Here is a 15,908-nt window from a genome sequence, read left to right as displayed (position 1 = left end):
AGGTTCTCGAGCTTCCCGTGACTGAAGAGACTCCTCAGGCCCGGAGAACCCGAACCCGAAACGGGACTGGAGCTCATGACCCTCCGGTGCTGCGGTTCAACACACTAAATCACACACTGTATTCAATACATTCCTCGATCATTTCAAACCGGTTCTACTAGTAAAGATGTTTATGGGATCTGCTATCACAGCTGCTTTCAGCAAAAATCAATGGTGTCCGTGACCTTACCGGTTAATGTCAGATCATGTACAGTGACAGCAGCGATGATTCGGAAACATGCTGAAACTGGAACACGCCACTGTACACAACACCAACTGCGCATGCGCAACATTGAAATTTCAAAATAAGAGTCTTTGACGAGCACTTATTGTAGCAGAAATATATTATAGAATATAGACAGTATATTAATCATTTATGTACTACATTTTGTGTATTTTTCTTTCATGACTTTTTTTCTCTTTTATAATCTATATGTTGTTCTCTGAGTTAAAAAAAAAGTTTCGCGATGAAAAATATAACATTGGGAGCCATTGATTTTAAAGTATACTGTAAATAGAACATTTATTATTTTATAGGAGATTTTATAGGAAATTGTATTTATTTTATAGGCTCATAATTTCTAACCAATTATAGATCAGTAATATATCCATTTAACCCTAAATACAATTACACAAAGCATCTAATTTACACGTCTCAAGAAAGAATTATATAATAAATAATTGATGTATAATTACTTTATTCTATCAATAAAACAACCACATAATTGTATTGATTGAGTCATGTATTAATTTATTTATTTTTACTTTTGTGAAACGCTATTAAGATTGCTACAAAGATAAAACTGCAATTTTACTGATAACAGTGTTTTGGTTTAAAGCTAGTTAAGTTTATTCTATATATTGTTTTACATATGATGTAATACAAAAATAAATAAATTAAAAGTACGATTCATTTTAAAATACCAAATAGTAAAAGAACTTTCATACTATTATACTAAAAAAAAAACATTTAATAAATAATAATAAATATTTAATAATTGTATGCTTGTAGTACAAGTTGCACTACAAGCAAACCGTTAATAAATATTTATTTATAATACAAAAATATTTGACTAAATTATCTTTTTATCTTTCTGGTCGGCCTCAGGGAGGTGTGCGTGCGCACTTAATATCGCGAGATTTATTGATTTTCCTGGCCATTGGGCTATTCACCAAATTCGAGGCACGTATTTTGCGTAATCAAACTCCACTCATGTGACCGGTTTCTACGCCAATGGCGTAGCAGAGTTTCGCGGAAGTGGTAACAAGGGGAATGTAGGGCTGCCAAAGAGCGATCGGTTTCTAAAGCGGTATTTGAACATCAACATCATGGGTAAGTTCTGATCACTTTTACGATATACCATCTACCAAAAACATCGCCGTTTGAGGATCGGTAACGTTTATCGGGAGCGTTTCGGTAATTTAAATCGACGCTCGCGACTCGCGCGTTTGCTTTTAGTGTAATTTAACGTTCGGTTAGTGAGAGCGCGCGAGGCATTTCCTGTCAGTTTTTTTTCCTCTCGAACGAAAAACGGCGTACGTTCGTTAGAATTTAATGAACCAAATAAGTACTTAATTTAATGAGTCAAAATTATCCAAATACACCCAAGTTTTCACAATTCTTAAACATCACACCCACATACTTTGCAGAAATACTTATATATATTTTTTAGAACATAAGCAAGCTAATGTTGGTTAGCAGCTAACGCAGCTGTTCAATTTCTGTGTTATACTTAACTTGTTAAATAGATGTTTTATTAGTTATAAAGAAACTAAAGAATGTCGTGCAGAGATGATATTTAGGGTGGATAGATACTAGACAGATAAAAGACATGCGAACCGGTTTGAAAACTGAACATTCAGTGTTGCTCTGCTGTTTGTTTGTTTTTATAATCGCCATAATAATCTAATTTTAAAAGCTGTTTACATTAAATTAGTCATTTGTATCACTCCAAATGCCACTCATTCCTGCAGATGTTAGGATTTAGGGATGGATAAAGCTCAAATAATGTTTTTTTCTTTCATCTATTTGTTGAATACAATATATTTGGTGGACATAATCTGCTATTAAATGTTATTTTCCTCAGTTAATTCCTTCAGATGAAAGCAGATTCTGTATGTCATTCAGTTTGCGGTCAGGCTCTCACATCCTGTACTCAGTCAGATCTGTGTTAAAAAAACCTGCACACTTCACCCAGTCTGACACCGGGTTTGTGTAGTTTAGTTAATGTGTGGCTTTAGTATTTGGCTTTACTTCAGTCTCGGCTTCTCCTTGCATATTTTGAGAGCCTCAGGGACTCATTAAAGCAACACTGTAAAGGGCGGTCATGAGATGGATTGCTAAAAGAATCCAAGTTATCATGCAGAATAAATGATGCTGTGACATTAAAGGCGTCTGTGATTGTGCTGCCAACACCAGTAATCACTAACACGGTTCGGTCGCACACTTTAGAGCCGTCTTCACTGCTTTTATTTGACTTTATATCCAAATGAAAGAGAATTTAGCTGAATCGTTTCACATTCTGCTCTCAAATCAAAGCTATTTGAGCTGCTTTGAATTTCATAACTAGATTTCATAACATCATTCATATGTAGGCACTGACTCATCTCAAGTAGAGAGAGACAGGGTGTGAGACAGGTAGAGAGAGAGACAGGGTGTGAGACAGGTAGAGAGAGAGACAGGGTGTAAGACAGGTAGAGAGAGAGGCAGACAGACAGGGTGTGAGACAGGTAGAGAGAGAGATGGAGTGAGACAGGTAGAGAGACAGACAGGGTGTGAGACAGGTAGAGAGAGATAGGGAGTGAGACAGGTAGAGAGAGACAGGTAGGGAGAGAGAGACAGGTTGTGAGACAGGTAGAGAGAGAGAGACGGTGTGAGACACGTAGAGAGACAGACAGGGTGTGAGACAGGTAGGGAGTGAGACAGGTAGAGAGAGAGACGGTGTGAGACAGGTATAGAGAGAGACGGAGTGTGAGAGACAGGGTGTGAGACAGGTAGAGAGAGAGACAGGGTGTGAGACAGGTAGGGAGTGAGACAGGTAGAGAGACAGACAGGGTGTGAGACAGGTAGGGAGAGAGAGACAGGTTGTGAGACAGGTAGAGAGAGAGAGACGGTGTGAGACACGTAGAGAGACAGACAGGGTGTGAGACAGGTAGGGAGTGAGACAGGTAGAGAGAGAGAGACGGTGTGAGACAGGTAGAGAGAGAGACGATGTGAGACAGGTAGAGAGAGACAGGGTGTGAGACAGGTAGAGAGAGAGACAGGGAGTGAGACAGGTAGAGAGAGAGACGATGTGAGACAGGTAGAGAGAGAGACAGGGTGTGAGACAGGTAGAGAGAGAGAGACGGTGTGAGACAGGTAGAGAGGGAGAGAGACGGTGTGAGACAGGTAGAGAGAGAGACAGGGTGTGAGACAGGTAGAGAGAGAGACAGGGTGTGAGACAGGTAGAGAGAGAGACAGGGTGTGAGACAGGTAGAGAGAGAGACGGAGTGAGACAGGTAGAGAGAGAGACAGGGTGTGAGACAGGTAGAGAGAGAGACAGACAGGGAGTGAGACAGGTAGAGAGAGAGACAGGGTGTGAGACAGGTAGAGAGAGAGACAGGGTGTGAGACAGGTAGAGAGAGAGACGGAGAGAGACAGGTAGAGAGAGAGACAGGTAGAGAGAGAGACAGGGAGTGAGACAGGTAGAGAGAGAGACAGACAGGGAGTGAGACAGGTAGAGAGAGAGACAGGGTGTGAGACAGGTAGAGAGAGAGACAGACAGGGAGTGAGACAGGTAGAGAGAGAGACAGGGTGTGAGACAGGTAGAGAGAGAGACAGACAGGGAGTGAGACAGGTAGAGAGAGAGACAGGGTGTGTGAGACAGGTAGAGAGAGAGACAGGGTGTGAGACAGGTAGAGAGAGAGACAGGGTGTGTGAGACAGGTAGAGAGAGAGACAGGGTGTGAGACAGGTAGAGAGAGAGACAGGGTGTGAGACAGGTAGAGAGAGGCTTTAATTGAGGTGGATAAATGTTTAATCCGATAAGAGGACATGCGCTTAAACTACGATGGAAACACATTTACTGAATAAATCCCTCAATAACCTCATGTGACTTTCCCTCAGTGTCAGCTGTGATTGGATAACTGGAGTAACCAGTGGACCAATGGCGTCGCAGCGTCTCTAATGTTGGTTTGGTGTTTCTGAAACACCGGAGTCGAAGTGTGTGATCAGAATGACTGGGTTTAATTCCCTCCAGAAGCGTCTCACACACACGAGTGTGTTCCCGAACACCAGCATCCGAACGCCAGAGAACACACTCGTTTATGATGAGCCACATTGCAGAAACTTAGTTTATTACTGATAGTTTGAACGAAATGCTGCTTTATTCACTAATATTCCAATTTTGCACACGAGTTGAATTCGCAACATTGGATGGAAACACACTGAGCCTTTCATGGAAATGTTGTGATTTATATTGTTGTTTTGGTGAGTTATTGTGAGGAATATTCCACGTGGAGTTTTAAAGGGGGAAAGACATCCATTCAAACATCTTGTATCATTTTTTACACGCCAGATATGATCATCCTGGAGCATTTTAATATTGAAAGGCAGCTAAATATTTCAATGTACAAACAAAGATCCAATTTATATTGCGAAATGTAATATTATACGCGTTTTTTCTACTCTCTTTAGTACGGTAATGTTAAATGTATTTATAAATATCTTATTTTAATTTTTATTTTTTTTAAAAATATATATATTTATTTTTTTAATAATATTTTATTAGTACTTTTTTTTTTTTTTACACTTTTCTTTTTTTTTTCTCTAAACTGTTTGTGCATGTTTGATTTGCCTTACCAGCTTTGGTTTAAACCTAGTTTCTGTTCCTGTTAAAGTTACCAGCTAATCTCTGTTTCAATCTTAAGCATTTGGCATGAATTTTGGGGTCATGACTCTTTGCGTGTCATAAATTTCTGTCTCTCTCTCTTTTTTTTTTCTTCTCTCCCTTCTCATCCCAAAATGCTGTTCGATGCCTTCCCTGAATCTCCGTGCTTCATCGGATAACGTGCACTTCTGGAACACACAGCTGTAAGTATGACCAGTTCATTTTCATGCACAGTAAACACCTTCTGTGGGCTTATTCAAGAGAAAAGATTGTATTTACGGTGCAAGTCTCCCTGATCAAACGTGTGTGTGTGTGTGTGTTCAGCAGCAGAAGAACCTGGAGGGATACGTGGGCTTCGCCAGCCTCCCGAACCAAGTGTACAGGAAGTCTGTGAAGCGGGGCTTTGAGTTCACGCTGATGGTCGTGGGTAAGAAAACGCAGTCGTTGAATGTATTGATTTGGATCTTCATCTACAGAATCACACTCTAATGAAGTTAGCAGCCCTTCGTGATGGACTCGTCGTGCGCTTCAGTCATAATGACCACTCGAGAAGCTTCCGGTCGAGTTTTGAACGCTTGCCAGGTTGAGACTACATTCTTGACATTTGGTCTGAATGCTGTTGGGAAAACCACACAGGAAGCCAGGGTTGAATAGCAGTGATTTCACATCCTGTTCATCTTGAAAAATGCAAGGGCTTTGCAGTGAAGAGCACTGACGGTTTAGAAAGTGAGTGTAGGTTTGAAGGTAACTCTTTTACGAGTGATACAGGATCTGTCCTGTTTTTTTATAAGATTAGCCTGAAAGCGTGCAGGACTGTGTTTTCTTTGGCCTTGCGTGCGAGCTGTGGTTTTTGTAGACGACATCCCCTGCATTTATGAATCTGACCCGAGGACTCGTGGTTGAGTTATTCCCACAAGTGAAAGGCATTATTTGTGGTCTTTTCAGCTGCGAAATATTTATATAATGGTCTGTGAGCAGAGCCGCTAGACTTGTTCATCACATAACATCCCAAACAGGGATCGACATTAACGCTTGGGACAAGTGGGGTTTTTGAAGGGGCAGGTGAAAGAGAATTTTACTTATAGCCTGATTAAAAACATCAATAACAAGGGAATTACCAACAGGGTTCCCGCGGGGTCTTAAAAAGTCTTAAAATGTCTTAAATTCTGAACTTTAAATTTAAGGCCTTAAAACGTCTTAAAAACAGCCAGATTTTCATCCGCGGTCTTAAATTTCATTTAGTCAGGTCTTAAAGGAGAACTCCGGTCAATTTTAACATTGAGCTCATTTTTTTGTACATTTGGAGTGCTGTCAATACAGAGAACAACGACAAAAATCGGTGTTGCCTTCACCGAGTTATTCTATTTTTAAAATTTGCACCCTGTTGACTTCAATGGGGCAAGTACTAAACCTGCTTTTAGCCTCTTAACATCCTTGATGTGTCATTACAAGTGCACAGGTCATGTGAGTGATTCCTTCAGAGTGAACACGAGTGAATCTGACTGCAGTAGATGTGAAAGATATGAATAAAAATGATGTTATTTAAGCCAGCGCAAATACCTTTGTTTACATCCTGTTTTTCGGTTGAAGTCCAAAGTAGTCGATTGCAGAGTTCACACGCATAGGTTTAATACCTATGATCACGCGCGTGAACTCGGCAATCGATTACTTTGGACTTCAACCGAAAAACAGGATGTTTTTTTATATATTTCTTTTGCCCTCACTATCTTTTTTGCAAAATCTTTTTTTGTATTTTCAGCTAAAAAAAAAAAAAATCAAAAAAAAAATAACATCATTTTTATTCATATCTTTCACATCTACTGCAGTCAGATTCACTCGTGTTCACTCTGAGGAATCACTCACATGACCTGTGCACTTGTAATGACACATCAAGGATGTTAAGAGGCTAAAAGCAGGTTTAGTACTTGCCCCATTGAAGTCAACAGGGTGCAAATTTTAAAAATAGAATAACTCGGTGAAGGCAACACAGATTTTTGTCGTTGTTCTCTGTATTGACAGCACTCCAAATGTACAAAAAAATGAGCTCAATGTTAAAATTGACCGGAGTTCTCCTTTAAAAAAGATTTTACCCTCGTTCATTTCCAGAAACGCTGGCCGCATAAAGTTATTACAAAGTAGCAAAAAAGTATCGAAGTCGCTCGCCAAGAGGCCGTTCACATATCGCGTCTTTTTCGCGCTCAAGTTCATTCAAATGTAGGCGCGCGGTGAGCGCACTTATAATAGAAGCGACGCGCTCGTTTATTTCCAGGCGCAGCGACATGAAAAAGATGCGCGTGCACCCAAACACTACGGGTGTTTTTCTCTTCTCCGTAAATAAATCTTGTCATAGAGCTACAGCAAGCGTTTCTCGGCGGTGGAAATCCATTAGCCACTAAAACTTTTTTGTCATTGTGGAGTTGCATAGCAACGACAGACGCCACGGGAAAATCGGACCGAATTTTACTATTAATAATAAAAGATAAGCTAAAGTGTATTGTAAATGTCACTAAATAATTTTTTTATAAAAAGAATGAGTCAAAAAAGATAAATTAAAGTCTGAAATATGTGAGGTTTATTTTTTTATAAAAACCTTTTTTGTCAACTTTATTTGAACTTGTACATGTACATATAACATGTTGCATGACACTTTTAAAATCTGGCTATCATTTTTAATCGTATTATTTTAATGTTTATGTTAGTGCGTATTGATGCTAATTTTATTTGTTATTTGCTGTTTTTCGACATAACTTGGTGAATTGATTTCATTGTGTAGTATTAGTACTTTTGAACAGGATTCTGTGATAACCGTGATCATTTTTGGCACTATAATAATTAAGTGAAATGTTCATGCCATTTCATCTCTAGTTATGATCAACTATGATCAACTAAAATCATCTAATTATGTGTTTTTTACAGTAGGCCTATAATATGCAAAGTACAATTTTCTATAAAAAAAATTATATCTGATTCTGTTATTTTCTCTGACACGCGTTGTTGGGTGTGGAAGGTTACTAATGTGATTGCTTTATCTGTAAATTAAGTTAATGCTTTTTCAATTACTGAATTCATTGAAATAAAATGAATTCTTTGATTTGAATATGTTTTGGCAATGCGTCGTGTAGGTCTTAAATTTCAATCTTTATGGTCTTAAAATGTCTTAAAAAGGTCTTAAATTTGACTAACTGAAACCTGCAGGAACCCTGTACCAAACGTGAGAGTGATTCTGCATTCATTTAGTGTAGGTGGCGATTAATAGTGAATAATACAAGACACAAAACCAGTCTCGAGTCGCACGGGTTTATCTGTGGCAATAGCCAACAATACACTGTATGGGTCAAAATGATCTATTTTTCTTTTATGCCAAAAATCATGAGGATATTAAGTAAAGATCATGTTCCATGAAGATATTTTGTAAGTTTCCTACCGTAAATATATAAAACATTTATTATTGTGAGTGAGTGCAGCACAATCATGAACATAAATGAACAACTTTAAAGGAGATTTTCTCAATGTTTAGATTTTTTTGCACCCTCAGATTCCAGATTTACAATAGTTGTGTTTCAGACAAATATCGTCATATCCTAACAAACCATACATCAATGGAAAGCTTGTTTATTCTGCTTTCAAAATATCAAAAAAAATGACCCATGTGGTTTTGTGGTCCAGAGTCACATGTAATGTACTGACGGTAACAAGGTTGTGCTGTTGAGGCTCTCGCAGAAATGGAAACAAATGAGTGCAGCTCACACAAAGACACTCAGTTCACATTACTGCGGTAAACCTAACCCTAACCCAAAATGTGGAGTTCTTATATTTATAACATTTGATAAAGTTAAGCAACATCACACGAACAAGAGTGCAGAACACCATCACGATTGAAAATGTGACACTGATTTCATGACAGTTCAATAAACAAGTAATTCATATTAAGTCACATTTTAGACGCAATATTGAATGTTTTTGTTCAGCGTTTTGAACGAATCAGTTGTTTGAACGAATCGGTTGAGTCAAAGATTCAATGACTCATTCATAAACAACTGCCTCATTCTCGAATGAATCAGTTGTGTGAACGAATCGGTTGAATGAATGGCTCAATGACTCGCTCATTAAGACGGTCCCCTGCCGCCACCTACCGGTGGTTTAGTTTCGTTTAAAATTATTATTCTTTCCAACATTTCTTATTTGTATATTAATTTTTTTTTTTTTAACAATCTTATTACATAATTACAACTGCATTAAATATTTCAGTGTAAATTATTTACTTTGATTGGTACCAGCCCTATAGTGTCTTATTCTAATTTAATTGATAAAATTTAAGAATTTAAAATATAAGATGAAGCCTATATTTAAACCGATTAGGGGGAAGAAATATCATTTATAAAGGTTAAAAATATACAGACTTAAACATGTCAACGCTGACTGAACAATATTGCTTCAGAATAAATTATATTTACAACACGCACACAAAAAATCCTTTTTTTTTTTTCCTAAACAAGCACATTTTTTACTCGTCCAAGTGAATGACCGGTTTACTTTGAAGCACGTGAAGAGAGTTAATGTCGAGCCCTGCAATTTTTAACTGGTTTTCCGTCATTAATGATGTCTCTTGCTGATCTGTAATACAAATCGGCCGCGCAGGTGGACTTCACCCAGTTGTTCTTGCATTAGTGTTTGGGTTTTCTAACAGGGCCAGATCTGTAACGAGGCCGAACACTCGCCCTGCCAGAGGCAGTTTACTGTAGTTAATGTGTTGAACTCTGCGTGAGAGCGCGCGCATGAATGTGCCACGCTCTATTAGCTCCAGCCTTCATCCAGCGCTCATCCGGTCTCCCTGGTGTAGTCCCGCTGCTCGTGCTCTGCGTTCACACTTTAATGCTAAATACGTGATAATGAAGCATCATCACATCGAGTCCGTCATGTTTGACTTTTCGAAGCGGTTAGTGTCGAGCTGCACCATCCTGGATACATTGAGAATCCCAGTTTTGTTTGTTTAAAGTCCCCCTTGGTGAAAATCAAGCTTTTAATGTTGTTTATTTGTGTGTGTGGTGTTTTTAATATGCTTTAATTATTAAAAATGTTGAAAACAGCTGATCTGCGGCTTATATTTTTGGGGGAAACATGGATGCATTTTATTTTTCAGAACTATTTGATGAATTGAACATTTGAAAGAGAAATCTTTTGTAACATTATAAACGTTTTTACTGTCACTTTTTAATCCGTTTTGAAAGCATCCTTGCTGAATAAAGTATTAATTTCTTTCAGATAAAAAAATGTTACTCCAAACTTTTGAATAGTAGCATATATAAAACCAAAGCTCATCTAAAACTCTCTTTCAAGCACTGGTGTTTCTTACAGTAACTCTACTGTTTTTATAGGATGTTGCACTGAATATTAACCTCACGTCTCTCTCTATTTTCTGTCGTTTCTCCAGGAGAGTCAGGGTTGGGAAAGTCCACGCTGATCAACTCTCTGTTCCTGACGGATCTGTACTCCGGAGAATACCCCGGGCCTTCGCACAGAATCAAGAAAACAGTTCAGGTATAAAGCCCAGTTCTGTCTGTGAAATGTCAGTAGATTCTGCTTGTTGTGCTCTGGGAAATATCTACATAACGACTCGTTTCCACTGAGCGGTACGGTTCGGTTCGGTTCGGTAAACCCTGATCCGGCTTGCGTTTCCACCGCCAACAGTGCCCTTACTTGATAGGCGTGGTGCCGGAAAGAAGCGATCGACGTCATTTTCGCGCAAAGAAGAAAGAGACATAGTAAACAACTAGAGATGTCACGGTACCAAAATTCCATAGTCGTACCGATACCGTTACATATTTACGGTTCTCGGTACCAATTCCGGTACCACAGCAAAATCTGTTGGAACTATTTTTCTATTTTATTTAACTATTTGAAAAAAATATTAAATTCAATTCAATGACTTTATTTATGACGGTAATCATAAGTGAATAATACATTTAAGCATTAAAGGCTACATGCTGTTTAAACGTAAACATTGCTTATAAATCCCATGGAGACGTAGCTAAATCTACTGTACAGTAGCCTAATTATTTCTGTCAAGTTCTTCAAGTTAAACCGAACTTTTATTTTGACGGGTTGCCGTGAAGACCTTTGAGTTTCCGTGTGTGTATATGACGATAGCTTTTTCTCAAATTAAACGGTAAATTGCTCATGAAGTGACTCTCAGAGCGGCTCTGGAGATGAATTTCATCATGTCATCATATCGTGAGGCAGCAGAGACTGAAAACAGCACGAGCTTCAGTGTGTGTGTGTGTGTGTGTGTGTGTGTGTGTGTGTGTGTGTGTGTGTGTGTGTGTGTGTGTGTGTGTGTGTGTGTGTGTGTGTGTGTGTGTGTATGTGAGAGAGTGTGTGAGTGTGTGAGGTAAATTAAACCACGCGTCTGCGCCAGTCATTCACACAGAGACAAGCAGAACATGCAGGGTTAATGTTTAAATAATAAAGCAGCTCCTATTAGTGTGTACCGAATGTACCCGGGTCTACAGAAATGCTGGTATCGTCACATTTTCAGTACCGACTTGGTACCGAAGTACCGGTACTTTGACAACACTATAAACAACAATGGATGACATACAGCAGATCTTGTTCTCGACATGTGACTGTTTGTCACAAGAAGACAAGTGCGTTTCTCAATACTCCCGAGGACGCGAGTCCGGTTATTCTGCAAATGCAACAGCGTGTTCTTGAAAGCGCCGCTCCGCTCGCTCTGCTACTCCGGTTATCTCTGTGTGTGTATTTTAGGCAACAATAAAACGAAATATGTTATAAAACACCACACTAACTCTTTACGTTTTCATTTAAAGAAATCTTAAACATTATAGCCACACAAATGTGGTTCAGGAAACGCGTATTATATTCACTGCACTCATAACCTATTTATAACAAAACGAAATATAAAACACTGCCTCTTTTCGTTCAAATATAATATAAAAATATTAAACATTTTAATATGGTCCAGGCAATATGTGCATTTGTACATAACAACAGATGTTGCAGTAAAACAACATCACAGTGATTATCTTCACTATAATAAAATAAAAAATGACAAAACTCAACTCTTTTAGTTAAATTTCAGTTTTATCAATATTAGCCATTATAAAAGTATAAGTAAAAGCTACAAGAAGCTATACAATAAGAAATAAAGCAAACAATTCAGTCAAACTTACTAAGTGAGCGTTCTAGTCTAACGTTACAACGGTAAAGACAAATGGCTTAAATATATACAGTTATGAAACTTCACTTAGCCCTCAGCCAAAACAGATTATAGATTCACGAGACCAAATATCGCCCGTTAGATACACAAGACGAATTATACCTCATGTTTAACCACTGCTGAGACGCCAGAGTCAGCGGCAAACACCAGGACGACTAGCCGAGGACAGGCTGCTCCAGGCGGGGGACGAGAGCGCCCGGTGATCGCCTGGGTCAAGTATTCATCAATCTTTATAAATAAACCACAGATTTGAGCTTTAAACGACTACATTCTCACCTGAAAAACTCTTAAAACTACATTTCGTGACACAATAACACTAGAATTATATTTCAGCTGTATATAAAAAAAGGCATGTTGTCATTCCCACTGTTGCACGCGCAAGTGACGATACTCTGTCCACCAATCAGCGTTCTGCAGTGAGTACGGTACGGTACGGCATTTTGGTACCATTCACAACTTTTGACGGTGGAAACGGAAATAATTGCGTACGACTGTACCGCACCGCTCAGTGGAAACGAGCCATAAATGTTTTCCGAAGGCCTTGATAAGATCATAACTGTGCGTCTCCAGCATTCCTCCGTCCTCCTCCAGTAACAGCTGTGTCCTGCATGTCTGTACCTGCAGCTTTAAGAGTGACTGAGAGTCCAGAGCCTTTCACAGCACTGCAGCTTCATGAGGATTATCTCTGCATCACACGCCACTGATGCCCAGATACCTCTCTCTCTCTCTACCTGTCTGTCTGTCTGTCTGTCTCTCTCTCTACCTATCTCACTACCTGTCTGTCTGTCTCTCTCTCTCTACCTATCTCACTACCTGTCTGTCTGTCTGTCTCTCTCTCTACCTGTCTCACACCTTACCTGTCTCTCTCTCTACCTGTCTCTCTCTCTACCTGTCTCTCTCTCTACCTGTCTCACTCCCTACCTGTCTCTCTCTCTACCTGTCTCTCTCCTGTCTCACTCCCTACCTGTCTCACTCTCTCTACCTCTCTCTCTCTACCTGTCTCACTCCCTACCTGTCTCTCTCTCTACCTGTCTCACACCTTACCTGTCTCTCTCTCTACCTGTCTCTCTCTACCTGTCTCTCTCCCTACCTGTCTCACTCCCTACCTGTCTCACTCCCTACCTGTCTCACTCTCTACCTGTCTCTCTCTCTACCTGTCTCTCTCTCTACCTGTCTCTCTCTCTACCTCTCTCTCTCTCTACCTGTCTCACTCCCTACCTGTCTCTCTCTCTACCTGTCTCACACCTTACCTGTCTCTCTCTCTACCTGTCTCTCTCTCTACCTGTCTCTCTCTACCTGTCTCTCTCTCTACCTGTCTCACTCCCTACCTGTCTCACTCCCTACCTGTCTCTCTCTCTACCTGTCTCTCTCCCTACCTGTCTCTCTCTCTACCTGTCTCTCTCTCTCTACCTCTCTCTCTCTCTACCTGTCTCACTCCCTACCTGTCTCTCTCTCTACCTGTCTCACTCCCTACCTGTCTCTCTCTCTACCTGTCTCTCTCTCTACCTGTCTCACTCCCTACCTGCCTCACTCCCTACCTGTCTCTCTCTCTACCTGTCTCTCTCTCTACCTGTCTCACTCCCTACCTGTCTCTCTCTCTACCTGTCTCTCTCTCTACCTGTCTCACTCCCTACCTGTCTCTCTCTCTACCTGTCTCACTCCCTACCTGTCTCACTCCCTACCTGTCTCTCTCTACCTGTCTCTCTCTCTACCTGTCTCTCTCTACCTGTCTCACTCCCTACCTGTCTCACTCCCTACCTGTCTCTCTCTCTACTTGTCTCACTCCCTACCTGTCCCTCTCTCTCTACCTGTCTCTCTCTACCTGTCTCTCTCTCTACCTGTCTCTCTCTCTACCTGTCTCTCTCTCTACCTGTCTCACTCCCTACCTATCTCACTACCTGTCTGTCTGTCTCTCTCTCTCTACCTGTCTCACACCCTGTCTCTCTCTCTCTCTCTCTACCTGTCTCTCTCTCTACCTGTCTCTCTCACTCCCTGTCTCTCTCTCTACCTATCTCACTACCTGTCTGTCTGTCTCTCTCTCTCTACCTGTCTCACTCCCTGTCTCTCTCTTCAATTGTTTGAAGTCATATTAAAATGCTCACAAAGGAATCGATGAGGAATCGAAATGTAAATTTTATAACGAGTGTCGATTCCTGACCTTAATCGTTCGCCACTGATAGCCAGAGTGTGTCAGACACCAGAAGTGGCCCAGTAGACTAGCGTTCGCCTCAGCCGTCCGTGAGGTCACTCAGATGCTCTGTGACCGCAGGTGGAGCACTCGAAGGTGCTGATGAAGGAGGGCGGCGTGCAGCTGCTCTTCACCATAGTGGACACGCCTGGGTTTGGAGACGCCGTGGACAACAGCAACTGGTGAGAGCGACTCTGGTCGAGTGCCAGATATAATGATCTCAGCATGGTTTAATGTAGGGCTGCACAATATTGAAGAAAAATGCCATATTCGATAAGCGATACGATAATGCTTAAAGTGTGTAAAATAAATTTAAATGATCTGTAAAATATATTTAAAATTATATAATTTACATGTGTGTTTTACTTTCTTTTAGTGACAAGAAAACATCCCTACAGCTTCTGACAGTGTTTTACTGTCGCGTAAGAAGTGTTATTTTAACATCAGTGGAGAAACTGAAACAGAAACTGAATAATCATGTAAAAATAAAACACTGCTTAGTTTTCACTGAATGAATTAAATATATACTGATTCTTATTAAAGCTACAAAAGTTATTCAGCCAAGAGAAGTGAGTGATTTTCTCTTTGTCTTTTGTTCAGTTATTGTAAGCCGTTGCGATATGCATATCGCGATATATACATTTGCGGTATTCCGATAATATCGATGTATAGTGCAGCCCTAATGTCAGTTTGCTTGATATAGTTAGATGGTGTTCCTAAAGCTTGACCTGAATCTCTGTGTTCTGCTCCAGCTGGCAGCCGGTCATTGATCACATCGACAGTAAGTTTGAGGATTACCTGAACGCCGAGTCCCGTGTGAACAGACGGCAGATGCCGGACAGCAGAGTTCACTGTTGCCTGTACTTCATCGCTCCGTCAGGACATGGGTGAGGGATCAGAGACCTAATGCTCTTTATTACTCTTAAAGAGGACCTGTGATGCCCTTTTACAAGGTTTTGATTTTGTTTTTAATGGGTTTGAATCAAGAAGACACCTTCCTGTCTCTCTCTTGAATCCAACACTGAAGAGATTAAACTGCAGTTCATCCACTGGCCACTAGAGGCCGGCTGCAGAAGAGAGTCAATCCCATAAACCCCCATGTTAAAATGCCCAACTTTACAGCAGAAAAAACACGTGTTTACAGTCTGGTGCAAGAAGTGGTTTTGTCTATATAGCTAATGTTGCCCTTCATGACGACTGTGAGGGGGGTGAATTTTTTTATAACTCATCCGTTTAAATTATAGTAAGCCTTAAAGTTGTGCATTAATTAAGGGCGTGGCCACTTGAGTGACAGGTGGATTGCCACTGACAATACTAGTCGTTTGTCTGCTGTGTGTTAGCGTCACGTCACCTCTGCTAATCCGCCTCACTGCACATTTTCGTATATCCGGGAGTGAAACGCTTCCAAGATGGCGACGGCTGGCTCCGCCCACTTTGGACTTCAGAAATGCTTTTCAGAAACACTACGGGTGACGTCACGCACACTACGCTCATATTTATTTACAGTCTATGGTTTGAATGCATTATTCTCCTCATATTCTCCATTGTTGCGGCTCCTCTCTTCCCAGTCTGTCAGT

General features: G+C 40.4%; 2 protein-coding genes across 9 annotated transcripts in view; one reads left to right on the top strand and one right to left on the bottom strand.

Moving 5' to 3' along the window:
* The window catches only part of slc25a32b (solute carrier family 25 member 32b), a 9,396-nt gene extending 9,079 nt beyond the window's left edge, over window positions 1-317 (bottom strand). The window contains exons 1-2 of one of the 2 annotated variants that reach the window (XM_079894347.1): window positions 230-317; window positions 1-104 (exon numbers count right to left, since the gene is read on the bottom strand). The exon at window positions 1-104 is cut by the window's left edge and continues 77 nt beyond it. In XM_079894347.1, coding sequence (XP_079750473.1) covers window positions 1-77 — 77 coding nt within the window. In that variant the 5' untranslated portion in view covers window positions 78-104; window positions 230-317. The remainder of the gene's footprint in view (window positions 105-229) is intronic. The other variant, XM_079894346.1, reaches the window with a different exon arrangement.
* Window positions 318-1,280: 963 nt separating this feature from the next.
* septin7b (septin 7b) overlaps window positions 1,281-15,908 on the top strand; it is a 35,200-nt gene continuing 20,572 nt past the window's right edge. For 4 of the 7 annotated variants that reach the window (XR_013823644.1, XR_013823645.1, XM_079894063.1 and 1 more), the window contains exons 1-5: window positions 1,281-1,372; window positions 5,234-5,333; window positions 10,338-10,444; window positions 14,413-14,513; window positions 15,084-15,218. Coding sequence is in view for 3 of the 7 variants with exons in the window: in XM_079894063.1 (XP_079750189.1) it covers window positions 5,324-5,333; window positions 10,338-10,444; window positions 14,413-14,513; window positions 15,084-15,218 (353 nt within the window). In the remaining 4 variants the exon portion in view is untranslated. Of the gene's footprint in view, window positions 1,373-5,230; window positions 5,334-10,337; window positions 10,445-14,412; window positions 14,514-15,083; window positions 15,219-15,908 lie in introns of all 7 variants that reach the window. The other 3 variants (XR_013823646.1, XR_013823647.1, XM_079894062.1) reach the window with 1 other exon arrangement.

Source organism: Squalius cephalus (assembly GCF_949319135.1).
Source record: "Squalius cephalus genome assembly, chromosome: 15".
Lineage (NCBI taxonomy): Eukaryota > Metazoa > Chordata > Actinopteri > Cypriniformes > Leuciscidae > Squalius > Squalius cephalus.
This window is presented reverse-complemented; position numbering and strand designations above follow the sequence as displayed.